This window comes from Lipophrys pholis, assembly GCF_963383615.2.
Source record: "Lipophrys pholis genome assembly, chromosome: 17".
Taxonomy (NCBI): Eukaryota; Metazoa; Chordata; class Actinopteri; order Blenniiformes; family Blenniidae; genus Lipophrys; species Lipophrys pholis.
This window is the reverse complement of record NC_137643.1, coordinates 10,263,893-10,279,124: the sequence shown is the minus strand read 5'-3', so window position 1 is coordinate 10,279,124 and position 15,232 is coordinate 10,263,893. Positions and strand designations below refer to the sequence as shown.

Here is a 15,232-nt window from a genome sequence, read left to right as displayed (position 1 = left end):
TCAAAAAGGTTTGCGAAAGTTTTATTAGGTAGAGGCTTAAAGAAAGCCCAGTGGAGGTTGTTTAACAGCACCTCTGCACTGTATCTCATTATATTTGACCATTTTGTGGATTTTAATTGCGCAAAATATAGAAGATATTCAAAAATTAAATAGTTTTGCTCACAGAGATTTAACACAATACCGATCGAGCCTGTCATTTTCTATTTTAGTCAACCAGAAAACATGATGAAATGCTGCGAATGTCCATTTTCCTGTAATGTGGCTCCACGTACCTCATGATGGCATTGTTGTGTGCACGTTGCAAACCTTAAGCTTGAGAAAACCCTGCACAAACACTGGGGAGAAAAGCAAGGGGAAGAGTTGCAACACAGCATTGTGGCATACAATCCAACAGAGAAGAAGACCCAAAGTCTCAGATCAAAATTCAATTAGCTCCTCAAAATGATGTCATATCTTGATTGAATTTCCCACAAATGACTGTTGAAAACTGCAATTTAAAAAACATTCAAATTTTTTAAAAACATTTTATCCACAAAGTTTTGTTGCGTTCTTACTGCATGTGGCTTAAAAAAAAAAGGATTTCATTGAGAATGACCTTTTAAATGTGACATTAATAAAATCCCAGTGTGATCTTTTCAGTGTGTGGTTTATGAATGAAGAGAGAAACAACAGGAAGTAGTTACAGTTCTTAAACCTTTAATGTAAACAGCAGTTTTGAGGGGCTTTGAAAAAATTCTAAAGAAAAACATCTGAAGGCATTAAATAGGAAGGGGAAAATATATAAATCATACTAGAAATAACAACCATGATCTGTTTTTAAATTAAAAAAATACATAAACTCTCAATTTTGTGGCCATTATAGTCCTAAGCACGCACACACAGTCAACTTCCCTTGACCAGATACTACCTTACATTTGATAATACCAACTACTTGGCAGTTTCACAATTTTAAAAATCGCTAAATCATGATCATCTTACAAATGATAAACCAAAAAGATCAAATATTGCTTAGGAATGTTGTGTACAGCAGTGTTTACAACAAAGAGAGACTGAAATGAGGGAGAGACAAGTCTGCGTTTGACTGTTTCACAATGGTGGTGTGTTTACACTTGTTTCATGGCGAAGCCACTGTGTAGGTGTACAATAAGCAATAAGCAGCAGTGCGCTAAGAACATTAATATTCAAAGGAGAGGCATTTTACTGTTGTATAGTGCCTGCATTTCAAGGATCAACTTATTCTAACAGTCTTCAGCATACATGAAGCAGAACAGAGATATAAGAGACTATTTTCAAGGAACATCCTTATTACAATGCAACTCTGCCTCTCGGAAAACATTTAGCTGCCACAAATACTGTAAGTGTGAATGTGACAGAAAACAAAATACCACTGGGAAGTTGACCCCAAATGAAAAAAAAATAAAAAATAAAAATCCCTCCTTTTCCTTCTTTTGAACAACAAAATCATCATCCTGATCCTTTCATACATCATCCCTTTCCACAAGAACCCTGAGCAAAAATAATAAACATAAAAAAGGGACAACAAGGAAGCTGAATCAAAAAGGATTTCTAAGCATCTGTCTACAACAACGTTGGAGCAAAGTGACGGCGAGGGCCTCGACCAAGAAGAAGTGAAGGTTTAGAAACATCAGACACAGGAGGAGACTGAGGAGGAAGAAGAAGAAGAAGAAAGAGACGTAGGATGACCAACAACAAGCCAAACAAACACTTCCTGATTCCTGATCTCCATGGCAACGTGAAAAAAAATCCACATTGAGTCCCGCAAGCGCGACCATTTATGTTAATATGCACGATTTTCTCTCTTATAAAGGTGTAGATAGAAGCAAGAGGAAAATAGTTTAGTAAAACCTTTTTTTTTTTTTCTTTTTCTTTCAATCACAGTTCATCCCCTCCTCAAATATCATATGGGTTTATTTGTGTTTCTTCCAGTTTTTAAGAAAAAAGGGGTTGGTCCAGTGAATACAGTAGGTGTGGGGGGTTGTTTGGGCGGGGCTTGTGGGCTCATACGTCTAGTTACAGTCATAAACAAAGTCATAGTTGCTAGGTTCTTTGGGAATCGGGGGCGGGGCCTCTGGAATCTGGATGTTTTCTAGATCCAAGAGGCGGAGCTTCATCTCCATGGAGAGCAGGGTGTCCATGTCCGACTTGGTGTAATCGCTGGTCATCTCCTTGCCCAGGAGAGCGTTGAGACCGTCTGTCCACACGCAGTACTGGGGAGAGACGGAAACACATGTCAGTGAAACAAATGGAATCGTAAAGTGAGTGTCTCGTCTATCTGGTCCAAAACACGTGATGAGTCTGACACTGTCAACAACCGCAAGGTCGGCTACTGTCGGCTTACCTCGTGCTTGTCAGGAGCGATAAAGTTTAAATATTCGTCGGACTCATAGAGGACAGAGAAGGCCAGCTCTAACACCTCCTGTGGCAAAATGTGGCGACACAGTGTGCAGGAGGAGGGATAGAAAGGGGTAAAAGACAAAAAGAAGGGGGGAAAAAGGGAGAAAATTTGAATTAGAATTAACAGGTGAGATTTAAGATTTCCTCACCTCACACATCATCACAATCTGTTACATCGGCTTTAAGCAAAATATATTATTTGGTCAAATAAAAAGGAGCTGAGCGGTGGGGAGGCAGAAAATATTTGAAGGTGTACTCAAACTCCACTGTGGTCTCCTGTAGAAAATGAACTGGATGGCATATGTGGACAGACTTGACACGCGAGCAGATTTGTATACATGGAAGCGATTCATTAAGTATGTGCCGGCACTCTGCGTGAAATTAGCAGCTGCTTTACGGAGGCAGCAGGTAATTGAGACCGAATCCTCTGTGCATTTTGCGACGCCGTTCGGTGGGGAGGTTCGTCTCGGCTCAGAAGTTCAGAGAAGAAACAGATTCAGTAAAGCTGAGACAGAGACACGTCTCTCCGCTCTGAAAGGCTCTTTTAAATGTAAACCTGCAATTCAGTGGAATATTTTTGGCCACATATTATATTTTAGTTTGATCCAAATATGTGAACAAACTAAATTGTATAGAGCCATTCACAGAAAAATGGTTTAAAAGAGAAAAAGCTGAATCAAGCTGGGATTACGAAGAGAAGTTAGATAACAGCCCTTTTAATCCTCACGGTTTTTTAATAACTTCACTACTTTCTTTGATCTCAGATGATTGAATAAGGAGACTAGAAGAATTCTCCACTCTCTTTTCTACTGAAACAATAATTAAGCGCTTCTCCCCTTTAGAGGAGCTGTGGCAGCTACGACTCCAGTTTCAATAAAACACTGGTAATCTCATTTTCTGTTTCCTGCGAGAGCCTCATTTCAATATGGCTGCACAGATCTGCACCTGCTCTTTAGACGCAAAGGATTCGCCACGCAAGTATGGCCCGCTGCAAATTGCGCGTGCATTAGTGAATCCAGCAGAACATGCAATCAGCCATGCTCATCAAACGTCCGACTCATTCGTGGCTGAAACGCTTGAACATGAAGCTGCGAGGTGCTCTTCAGAAACCACGCAAAACGAGGCAAAGCTGACAGCTCAAAGGCTTTTCCAGCGTGGCGCAGCTGTTTTCCAAATAACGCGAGTCTGGAGACACAGAAGGTGTCAGAAAAGACGAAATCTTAACTACACAGAAATAAAACATTTGTTTGCCGTGATTCTATTTGGAGGAATTCGTGACAAATTGCGACACTTTATTATTCCCGCCGTTTCCTATAAAACAGCACACATGCCCGCTCTGGGAGAGGTGACTTTGTCTGGCCTTGTAACAGTGAGTAATGAAATGAGCTCATGTCCACATTCACAAGGTTGGGACGGTCCTGCTAGACCCCCCCACCCCCCCCAGGTCAGTCTCCTAGACCTTCGCTTATCAACAAGGTAATAAAAGAGACAACGCAGGCAGGAGATGCGATCCTTTGTCTTCGAGGCCGTTTATTCAAGATCCAATATATCACAGTCCTGTGGGTGGGGAGTGAAGGTTTGCAGAGAAAAAGTATGGAAGAGGAGGAGCTGCAGAGTACACAGGCAGAGACAAGATGGCTCTTTAATCTCAGTTAAGGCACCTCTGCCTACTTGGTACTATCAGATCTAAACTGCAGAGAGAAGACGCAAGTCTGGTTTTGGTGGCGCTGATGCGAGTCTGTTTTGCAGTTAAAAAGGGCCATTCTGTAATTTATTCATACTACATCGATGACTCCGTCTCTCGCTGAGCGACGCACTGAATCGCAAGTTATTGTGTTATTTCCCAAAGCAAAATTATGTAACTGAAATTATGTTATGTAACTCTCACGCACCCAGAGACGCACTCTCTTGGCCGGGTAGACACCCACCCACCCACATATATGCATGTGTACATTATGCACACACACACACACACACGCGCACACACGCACGCACGCACGCACGCACACACGCACACACACCTTGTTTTGCTTCAGGGCTCCCTTCTCCTTCATGTGAGGACAGTCTTTGCCGGTGATAACAGCTTTGATATCAGCCACAGGCACTGCAGTGAGGACAGGAGTGAGTTCACAACAACATCAACAGCAACAACAACAACATCCCAGTGACAACTGTCTCATCCCAGATGGGTGCTGTTTTGTCCAAGTGATTAAAAATGTTAAAATTCTGCACGAATTAGATAGTTTGCAAGGTCAACAAGTGAAACTGATGGGAACACCGACTATAAAATCCAACAGTTTGTGTCAGTGACAGCTGCTCGTCACTGTTTATGCAATGTCCTGCAGCTACCACATGTGTCTTCAGAGATTTGGGGAAAAAAAAAAAAAAGAAGTGAAAATCCTCACTGGGGTGAGACTACAAATAACATGAAGTTACACTCACATTTGTCCTGTAGAGAGTCGTGTGGCACCTCGCCCTGAGGGCTCTCCTCCAGATCTCCATAGTGCAGGACTTTATGATTCGGGGACAAACGGCAATACCAGAATTTATCTGGAAACAAACAATAAGAATAAAAAGACAGAAGACAGCGTAAGAGACAGCTTGATTGGAGTTGTGAAATAAGTAGCGGCTGGTAAATAGCATCATATGGGGAGGGATTTGCATGAGTCATCAACCAGAGAGGAAATGATCTCGGCTGGAAAAAAACAAAAGAAGCCTTGAAGAAAAATCCACAGATGGGCCATAATGCTCTCCATGAGGGAGGGCTCCTGATGGGAAACAATTGGCCTCCATTTTTTTCTTTTAACAGTGTTTCAACAATAACATATATCACTGTGTTTAGATCACAACAGGACATTCAGATTTTTCACCTCAAACTCAAATGAGGCAAAGTGACACCTGAACTGCAAAATGTTTTTACAATGTAAGTGACAGTTCTTTAATAATACTTAAATAACGTTTATGTTGTGACACTGTGGTGCATAAAACGTACACTGCAATACAAAACACTTGTATGCCAATAGTCCTCTTGATAAAATATCACCATTATTAGGAGTTTCAGAGCGTTCAATCATCAGAACTTTTTAAGATTCTGTTTGACCTGAAATCCAAATATCAATAAAAGAAAAAATACTGAGGTGCCACGAATTATGTGCAGAATAATGGCATGACGAACTGAACTCTAGTTATAAAACAAGATAAGGGAACATTTACAGACCGTGACCCTTCGTTTCTATAATGTTTCTGCTGACAGGACTGGGTCATAACTAGACTGACTATGAGAGCTAAAAAAGTCCACATTTTCCATGTAGCTGAGAAATAGTATGTTACACTGATATACCAGTAATGACAGTAGCCACCAAGTAGGCATATTTGGTTCAAGGTGACACAATATGAGACCTCATTAAAAAAACAGTTCTGGTTGTTTTTATCTTCTTGTGACTGTTTTCAAGAGCGATCCTCCTGCAGTGAAGGCCTGTACATATCAGTTGCATCTGTAAAACGCCAGTTAAACTGCCTCCGAGGCCGGCCTGATGTTCCCTAGCGGTTTCGTGCCAAGGCGGGCTCTGACTGCGCTGGCAGTGAGCGCGCAGATTGGGGAGGTCCCACTGGCGTACGCAGAGTCCAAATCCTAATTGCTGAAAATAGAGAGTTGGTGGTGCCAAGCTGCTGCAGAGTGGCACCAATCCACAGGGAGCAGATCTGTGCAGGGGATGTGAGAGGAAGGGACGCAATCAACTGATCAGCTTAACTAAAACATTGACTGATTTGTGTCTGACTACAGGAACTGGTGTTCTTCCTTTGGCTCGGGACAGATTGTGAATCTATTTGACTTCCCCATCACCCAAACATGGAAGTCCAGTACGCAAGTGATGGATGATGGAATCAAGCAGAATGAGGCCCTTTTCCATTTTACTTTTAAGTGAGCATTGTATTACCGCGAAATGAACAGAAAGTGCTGTTAATGGCAGTATGTTGCACTTTCAAGACCATCTTTCAAACTCCCTGAGCCTTTAGTGCTCGTCTGGTAATGGGCAGTCTGGAAAGTAGAGTCATCTGAGCTGAAGTCAGCTAAATTAATATTTGATGTGAACTTTTTGCAAACTGTGGGACTTTGAAACAGTCACACAAGATGCTGTGAGAGGGAGTGAGAGGACAACGGCACATTTTAAATATATATATATATATATAAAAATATATAGTGGAACAAGATTGAAAATGTGAAAACAACGAGGAGGCGAAAAGTTTAACGAAGTGAAAGTTAGACTAATAAACCATGTTTCGGTTTACATGCACACTCTTTGCCATGATTTAATATCTCATTAATAGAACATCAACTCATTGTTAAGACTTTGTTTATTCTCGCTCACAGTGAGACGCTTAATGCATGAAGGTATTGTAACTATCAGGAAGAGAACAAAGGATGAGAGAGGCAGCAGAAACATGCATAAACAGTGATGTCAGCAACAGGAAAAGTTGAGAGTGGAAGCATATACATGGTGGTACATATCTTCACTTGTAATGAAGGATGGAAAAAAATAAATAGCATAGTGAAAAATAGTGAAGTAAACGTGTGGCATTAAAGTTTCCAGGTTTATCGTTGTGCAGGTCCAGCATGAGTATATTTCTATGTGTATCTTCACCTCGTCCAACAAGCTTTGGAGGATCTCCGAGGGAGTAAGCAGGATATGGCAATATGAGCCCATTCACAACACGTAGCTGCACAAAAGCCAGACAAGCATAAATCAGCTGAGCACAAGCAGCGAAGACGATCAGACACTTAATCTGGTTGACGGGTCGCACCTGAGCATCTGCCCGGTGAAATCTTTTCAGCTAAAATCCCTTTTATTCCCCCACCAAGTCTACGTTTCTTCCCAGCTCCCCTCTAATCCAGCTTTGACAACATCTGGATGACAGCTGCCAAGACGACTCCCGATCAGGCTTTAACGTGCCAGAGTACATTGACGCATCGAGGGAACCAAGACAAAAAAAAAAGACGTCACATTTTGCTCAGTTTGATTTCACTTATTGGAAAGTGTATTTCCAGCAGGGCAGCTGTAATTCTATACAAGCAAAAACAAGCTTCTAACCTGAGCTTGTCGCCAGGTGTTTGATTTCATGTTTTTTATATATGTAGACAAAAGCAAAAGTGTTGATGTGAAAGTGCAAGAGGAAGGACAAGGGACCGAAGGGATCAGGTCGCAAGCAGATTAAATCCACTGTGACTGAGCAGGAGTGCATTATACACGCTAAATACTACCACTGCTGCATCTCTTTTCCTCCTCAGTCACTGTGGCTTACTCACTTTCATTCTTGCGGCAGTGACTGTGAAATAAGATTTCAGGCGAACACGCGCCTATCTAAGTTGGCTGCAATTTAATTCGGCTTCCTCTTCAATGTGCGACTGAGATGGAAGAAAATTAATACGCAAACTGAATAAAGTTAAGAGAGGGGACTGAATATGTTTGAGCAGAGTTTCTCGTTTCCTTCCGAACACACACAGAAAACCTGGCGACGCAGAGCAGCTTGGTTCCTTAAACAGCTTCATAAGCAAGCAGAACATCTCCTGAACATTCCAGCCAAAACGTCTCTCCTGTGTTATCTCTCAGTAGGTAATACACTGCTTTGTCATATTTACCACACCCTGCATACAGCAGAGCCCGAGGTTACTGCAGTCTGCTCGTCTCTCCTTCCTCCTCTCGAAGCTTTTCTAGAATGTATCTCGACAAGCGTGTCAAAATGTGCTCTCATAGTGCTTTTGGCTTCATGTATCTTTGCACACCTTAGATTTGCATATGCTGGAACAGAGTCTGTATGTGTGCTTGTGCGCGTCAAGACCGACTGATGTGAACCGACGTGAAATGTGTATGTGTGTCACTATAGAACTCCGATGTTATCAGAGATCCCAGATTACGGTGGATACACAGCAGTGGAAAAGCTTCAAAGATCTCCTATGTGAAGCGCGAGAGAGAGAGAGAGAGAGAGAGAGAGAGAGAGAGAGAGAGAGAGAGAGAAAAAGAAGTCCTGTGGGGCTTTTGTAGAGAACAGAGAAGAAGGTGATGATGGCAACGTAATGAAGCAGGAACACAAGGGAGAAAACTCAACTACAGTTCTGGTGGACAGAGAAGAGGGAGCTGTGAATTTCAATGCCTGTGATCTACGAATGAGGGCCACATAAAGCTGGGCTTGTCTGAGCGCGTGTGTGTGTGTGTGTGTGTGTGCTTTGTGTCTCACCTTGCCTCCTGCGACTGCTGATTTTCCTGAAGCAGGTTCCCTCACACAACCTGTTGAGCCTCTGCTGTTTGATCAGCTCCATGATCTCTGGCTGGATCTTTTCTCTTAGCTCCCTGCAGAACAACAAACACACAATATTGGTTTAGCAGAATTACATCAATTCTCTTAACAGCGCCCGTGGCAAGGCAGTGCCAGGAGGTGGTACAGGACAGCAAGTAACAGAGGTGAATTATTTGAGCTTTATGTGGCAGCGGAGTGCAATATTCATGTGGAGGGGAAAAGTCCATGGGTTGAAACGTTCACACATGTCCACACACACACACACACAGACACACACTGAGGAAATATGTCAGCGAACATCTTGTTCAGATGATCAGCAGGAATCCGTGCTGCGACATCCTCTGCTCGAATCCCTGTCATTTATTCATGTATCTCCATGTATGTGTGCTACATTTGAATGCAAAGCACACAGCGCCAGTCACCATAAATTATGCACATTATCTGCCCGAGCAGAGCTGCTTCCCTTCATTATTGCACCCTCTCTCCTTCAATTTACCATTTATTCTTTTTCTGTTTTATAAATATCAGTGAGTTCACCAACATTTTAGCTACATTAGTCTTTGGTTTTTAACATTATCTTACATCCCCTGACACACACACACACACACACATACACACACACACACGCGCAGATGTTCTTGATCACATTTTTGTCCTTATTTCTCTCCTTCAGGCTCATCCGCTCTTGTCTTTTCTCATTTGTCTCCCCTCCTCGCCTGTGTTTCCTTCATTGCTGATTCCAGTCGTTACATAGATCTGTGGTCAGACATCCACTCTGGCGTCTTTAATAGAAACAGCGAGTGAGAGAGTGAGACAGGCGTGGTTTGCTCTGGGCAGGATGGATGATAGCAGCTCGGCTTTTCCACTTCCATCCCTCCCCTGGGTTAAGCAGGTGAGACTTCACTCGCTTGAGATGACTTTGCCATTTTGTTTTCTCAGAGAGCCCCCTTCGGTTTCCATTCTAAATCGATTCTCTCTGGCTATGGCATAAAAATGACAGACAATTGAAGGATTCTCCTGGTAAATCTCTGTATGTCTGGTGTTTTAGTAATGAAGGGAGCAAAGCACTGACCTTGTGTGAATTTATAAATCACGTGTAAGTGAAATATTGCCGAGCACAGGTAAAAAAGCCAAAAACAAAACAACCCAACAACAACTAATCGATAATGCATATTTCAGCCACTTTTCATCCTAATTACTGGGGGACTGCATTAAATTTAGTCAAGTCAAGTCACCTTTATTTATAGAGCACTTTAAAACAGCTGTGGCTGAAGCCAAAGTGCTTCACATAATAGACAAAATAAAAATGACAATAGAAGAGTAACAAAATTCAAGCTCTGTATTTGTAGTTTCTTGTAATGTGCTTTCACAGCAGTTCTGAGTTGGTTTACTGTATGAATTCTTTATGTGAGGCTGATTTTGTTTGTTAAGGGTGTAAGCAGCTTTCTAAGAATAGAAAACTTTCCACATTGCAGTGAATACCTAAAAAAAAAAAAGTACCAAACTCTGCTAAGCGGAGACAAAATGGTATAAAACGTCCTTCGGCTCAGACATTCTGAGGGGAGGCGCCTTTGATCTCAAGCCACAAAGACATCTCTTCACCTCCTTTTAAAGTCTTTCTCCACAAAACCCCCCCCCCGATAACAGCAAAGTAGGAACAGTTGTAAGTATTTCAGGGATTCTTTAAATCTATGGTAAGACATACCCAGGCTGTCTTTACAAGTCATGACTCTACAGTATTGATTAGGAAAAAGTTCAACATTGGAGTAATAAGAGTTACACCAGTTTGTGATGCTATCTATTTTCTGTAGGACCAAAACAACTCAAAGCCACTGTGTAATACATAATTAAACGTATTTCTTAACCTACTAAATTATGAATATGAAGAAAAAAAACCCCCTAAGGATTGAATCTGTAGTTTTTAATGGTTTCATTGTTATTGTGCATCTTTAAAAGCAACATCACTTGCTTTTACAATTAATCGGCTGTAAAGTTTGTTCCAATAATCAACATTGACTGCTATTCAAAGGAGGAGCTCTCCCAGTGGAATGGCTTTTCAATAGTGCTACTCCATCAAACGCAGGACAGACGGGACAATGTTCTCCATTACAAGCTTCAAATCCATGATGAGTCAATGAATGATCTATTACAGATCGGCTCTCCATTTGTAATGAGCTGGAGGAGATCATTAATGGAGTATTCACTGGGAATGCCACTGGCGGGAAATTTGAATGTAATGCATATTTTCAGTCAAAAGGACAAAGGCACAGGTGCAACCTGCTCCAAGCCGATTCTTTGACAAATGCAAAGGAGGAGGAAAAATCGCCATTGTAAGCATGTTAAGAACCACAGTGTTTGTTGCAGATGCACGTGAAATGCCTGTACAGGAGCAAGCAGTTCATCAACAGATGGAGGAGACTTGCCTTTTCCACCTGTTCCGTCAAGTCTGCAGAGAATCGGTTTTTAACACTTTAATATTCGAACAATATCTTGATCACGACACTTACAGGATGGGGCGGGACTGAAAGTCTTCCTGATTCATCCTTTCGGACTGGCGTATCTTCAGGATCTCTGTGTAGCTCAGGTTCTGCAGGCGACTCTTGAATTGGTCCAGGGAATTAGGCTTGAGAGTGAGCGCTCGCATGATCTGCTCCCTCACCACCTGCATTACCTGCGTGGCAGAACAGAGAGAGAGGGGGGGGTTACACAGTGAGACAACACAGTCTTAAGAATATACACAGGTTATTAAAAGTAAATCCCCACCTGATCAAATGAACTTTTCCCAAAAGGATAAATGACGGATTGTTTTTGAAAGCAAGAGCAACTAATCCCATCAGTTCCATAAAAGAAGAAAGCAAAGCAGAACAATTCAGTGCTGACTAGTCAAGTGTCAGACCTTGTATCATACATCAGGGAAAAGCCTGACAGAACCTGCCTATAATACCCACCTAGCTAATACCATTAATTTGGCAGTGGCTGTAGAAGCATGACATGAGTGCTGTTCCAAGTCATCAATCCTACTCAAGGGGTCTTTGTGTTCAGCAGAAGCAACAATACAAAAGGAAGGCACTCAGCAACATCACATAAACCACATCATGCATGCCTGAATCGGTTAGCTTAGAGCATATGCCTCACTGTCAGGAGACAGACACACAGGGCTCCTGCATCAGCAGCACAGATGAGTTTAAAGCTGCATCGAAACACACTGAAGACTAAAGCCTCCAGCTTTAAATGGGAAAATGTGTCACTGACTAATCAAATTGTGTAATGCCTTACTTACACTGCAAACCACAAAACGGGGGAATTGGTATGTTAATGTGCAAAGTTTTACAACCAAAATGACACAATACAATACCCGGTGGTTACCAAGACCACTGGAGGATTGCAAATCTGTTACTTGACATTAGAAGCAACTCAGAACTACAACTCCAGCAGGAACAGAGATGTCTGTAAGAACTTTGTAAACCTGTCTTTGGTCCCTAGATGCTGGTTGACATTAAGCTGAGACTTGACCTGCACTGACATTATCAACATTACATTTGCACATCAGCGAGGGGACGTGATGGGTTCATAGCCTTTCTTAAGGCAGTCTGGGGCGGCTCCAGGGAAACAGAGTGCTATGTGTATGTTTATATTCAAAGAATATAAACCTCATACAAACAGTAAGGACATGTTGTGTGGGATGGGAGGGAGGGATCATTCATGTTTTTAGCTTGTTGCTCGATGTTGATTAAAAGAAAAGAGGAAGGAAATGTGCCTTCCATTGATTTATTTTTTTGTGCTGGACATTAGAAAAGTCTGATTTTTCCTTTTTATAGTGCCGCATTTGCGAGGAACATGCATTTGTGGGATGAGCAGCAGAGTGGTTGAATTTGTCTTTGCTGCCAAATCACACAGCTGAAGAGAAGTAAGACTGTTTTGGCTTTCAGGCTGTTCCACTCGATACCGAGGCTCTAATTTGTTGAATGAATAAACATTTTAATCGACAACTTGTCGAATTGCTGATATGTCTTCGACCATCAAATCCAACAAAAAAGAGTCAACAGTGAAGATGTTGCAAAATTTTAATAGGTGCAACCAGCATAATCTAAAAAAAAAAGAAAGAAAAACAATAAAAAAGAAAAAAAAAATGCTTTCCTATAGTAGAAGATTAAATCCCACTTTTTGTGCATAGTTGCACAAGCACAAGTGGACCGTGTGTGTAAAGATCATCAACATTACGCTCCAACTGTGACAAGAAAAAAAAAAAATCCCTTTATACTTCCAGAGACCCACGTTGAGTCTCTAGAAAATCAGTTCTTAGCTGAAATATTCATTGACAGCTGCTTCCATTTAACTTTGGATTCTTTGTTCTCTTACTTTTAACAGGTGATTTGCATTCCGCTCGTTATGATTTAAACGCGAGTATAACGAAAATATATATTCTTCACTTGTGAAGGCATTCAGTCGACACACAAAGAATCTCTGAAAGCAAACCGAGCTGCTGATGCACAGGCAATTAAATAAAATCAAAAATCACCTGGAAGCAGCAGTCGTCCTCCAAAACAGAGACTGTCTTACTGAGCTGGTGTCGAAGTCGGCCTTGTAAATCCCACTGAGACACAGAGTGTAATATCTGGCTGCAAAAATAAACTTTGCTTGGCTTCTCAACATTTGTCTGGCCAGGCAGAGCTGTTCCACTTATCGCAGATGATGTGACTGCAAACGTGACAAGCAGCCCTAATTATGGATCAACCTTGTTAGCTGCTGCCTGTGGGCCTGCAGATGCTGATTCACAGGATCAAATCACACTCGGGTGACAGAAGGAAATAAACTGTCTTCTTTTCTCTTTGATCAAATGTAGAAGAGACAATATGAAAAAAAATTAAAAATCAAAGGCCTGAAGGACAGGCTTGTATTTTCCAGCAGCTGCAGCAAAGTTCCCTCTATTTATAGATGAGATAATAAGAGTTTGGGATGATACTTTAAATGCTTATATGAACTTAAAGATACACTAAAAGATGAAAATGTTTTGGGATATAATTTAAACCATGCCAAAACCTGGCCATGATCACAAGTATAGTCTTATGTAAGCCCCCCCCCCCCCGCAAGGGTATTACTCATCTACATATAACCTCTGGACACTCACCAGTCACTCTGAGCCAGGGGTGAGAGTGTTAAATATAGATCATTTGAGTCTCTAGAAATGAAACATAACCTCAATCCAACAACCAAAAAAAGCGATAGAATTCAAGACAACACAGGCGTTTGAAGATAATCCTCCAGAATCAGCATCAGCAATATGCCCTGTGCTAAAATGCAGTAAGAAGACATTCCGACTCAAAGTCGTCGTTTTGGGGAGTTCATGCCAAGTGCCAGAAAAAGGAATTAACCCATTTCTAAATCCAGATCTGATATGGTCTGGCAGTAATACTTTGGTGTTAAGCTTTTACCACAAAAAAGATAGCAAAAAGTCATTTTGTAACCGATTACAGATTTTAATCTGAAGATTAGGGAAACATGTTTGGAATCACAGCATAATCCAAAACTAATGGGCAACAAATTGACCCAAAAGCCGAAAGAAGGTGACATGAGGTCACACAGAGTCAGTGGTGATTAAAAATACATTTGAGTCCATATAAGAAACGTGTTTAAACCTTTTGTTTGAGTTAACAAAACTGTCACAGACCTACATTGGGGCACATGTGATGATATGTGGTGTGCGCCAAAGTTAACTGGAGCTGAAGATGATGTGACGCATCAGTGAGTCAGCAATAGTGCATCCTTCAAATAACCCTCCACACGGCGGGGCTAAAGTTCAGATCAGGATCTTGGTGGCTTTAAAAAAAAGACTCTACTCTGTTACAAAGTACTTTGTCCACATCTGCTAAATTATAACCAAATAATTCTGATGGATAAGAAGTGAGATATGGGCGACATAATGAGTTCTCAAGGGGGCTCGTGTGTCCTGTTGTCCGGGACAGTTCAGTGGGCTGTATTAATTAGTGTCATTTGTTTAAGTCCCTTAGGTCAGAATCATGCAGGATCGCTTTGTCTGTTACTCTTTTGAGGGTTGCTGCTCTGCAGTGGTGCCACACAGCAGGCAAAATGTAAAAGCCAGAAAGCAAGAAAATGTCCTTTCCTGTCCTCTGTCCATCCCTCGCTCAGCGGAAAGAGCTATGAACACATTTTACGCTTATTTTTATGGCCTGGACCTCATCTCCATGAACAATACATTTCATTCTCACCCGATCTGGGTCTACTTTGAAATAGGTCCGCCATATTTTCATAGGGAGAACCAAATGTCTCACGAACAACAGATATATAACTGACTTAAGGTTTACCTTCATCCAGCTTGTCCTCCCCCAACTATAATCTACTGTAAAATGCTCATTCCCAGCGGGGATGCTGCCACAGCTTGTAATCATGCTAAGGGGGATTTTTCACGCCTGCTCACTGGTTTTAATCAGAGCTTCATGGAGTTGGCCCAAAAAATAACTTATCTTTCCATTGGGATTACAAATGATGTGTCAGAGTTGAGGAA

At 41.7% G+C, this 15,232-nt stretch overlaps 1 protein-coding gene across 12 annotated transcripts in view; it reads right to left on the bottom strand.

Annotated features, from left to right (window-relative positions):
• Positions 1–675: 675 nt before the first annotated feature.
• The window catches only part of elmo1 (engulfment and cell motility 1 (ced-12 homolog, C. elegans)), a 104,120-nt gene continuing 89,563 nt past the window's right edge, over positions 676–15,232 (bottom strand). For all 12 annotated transcript variants that reach the window (XM_080484731.1, XM_080484728.1, XM_080484725.1 and 9 more), the window contains 6 exons: positions 11,217–11,380; positions 8,650–8,762; positions 4,858–4,965; positions 4,437–4,519; positions 2,360–2,437; positions 676–2,228 (listed from right to left, as the gene is read on the bottom strand). In XM_080484731.1, coding sequence (XP_080340857.1) covers positions 2,028–2,228; positions 2,360–2,437; positions 4,437–4,519; positions 4,858–4,965; positions 8,650–8,762; positions 11,217–11,380 — 747 coding nt within the window. In that variant the 3' untranslated portion in view covers positions 676–2,027. The remainder of the gene's footprint in view (positions 2,229–2,359; positions 2,438–4,436; positions 4,520–4,857; positions 4,966–8,649; positions 8,763–11,216; positions 11,381–15,232) is intronic.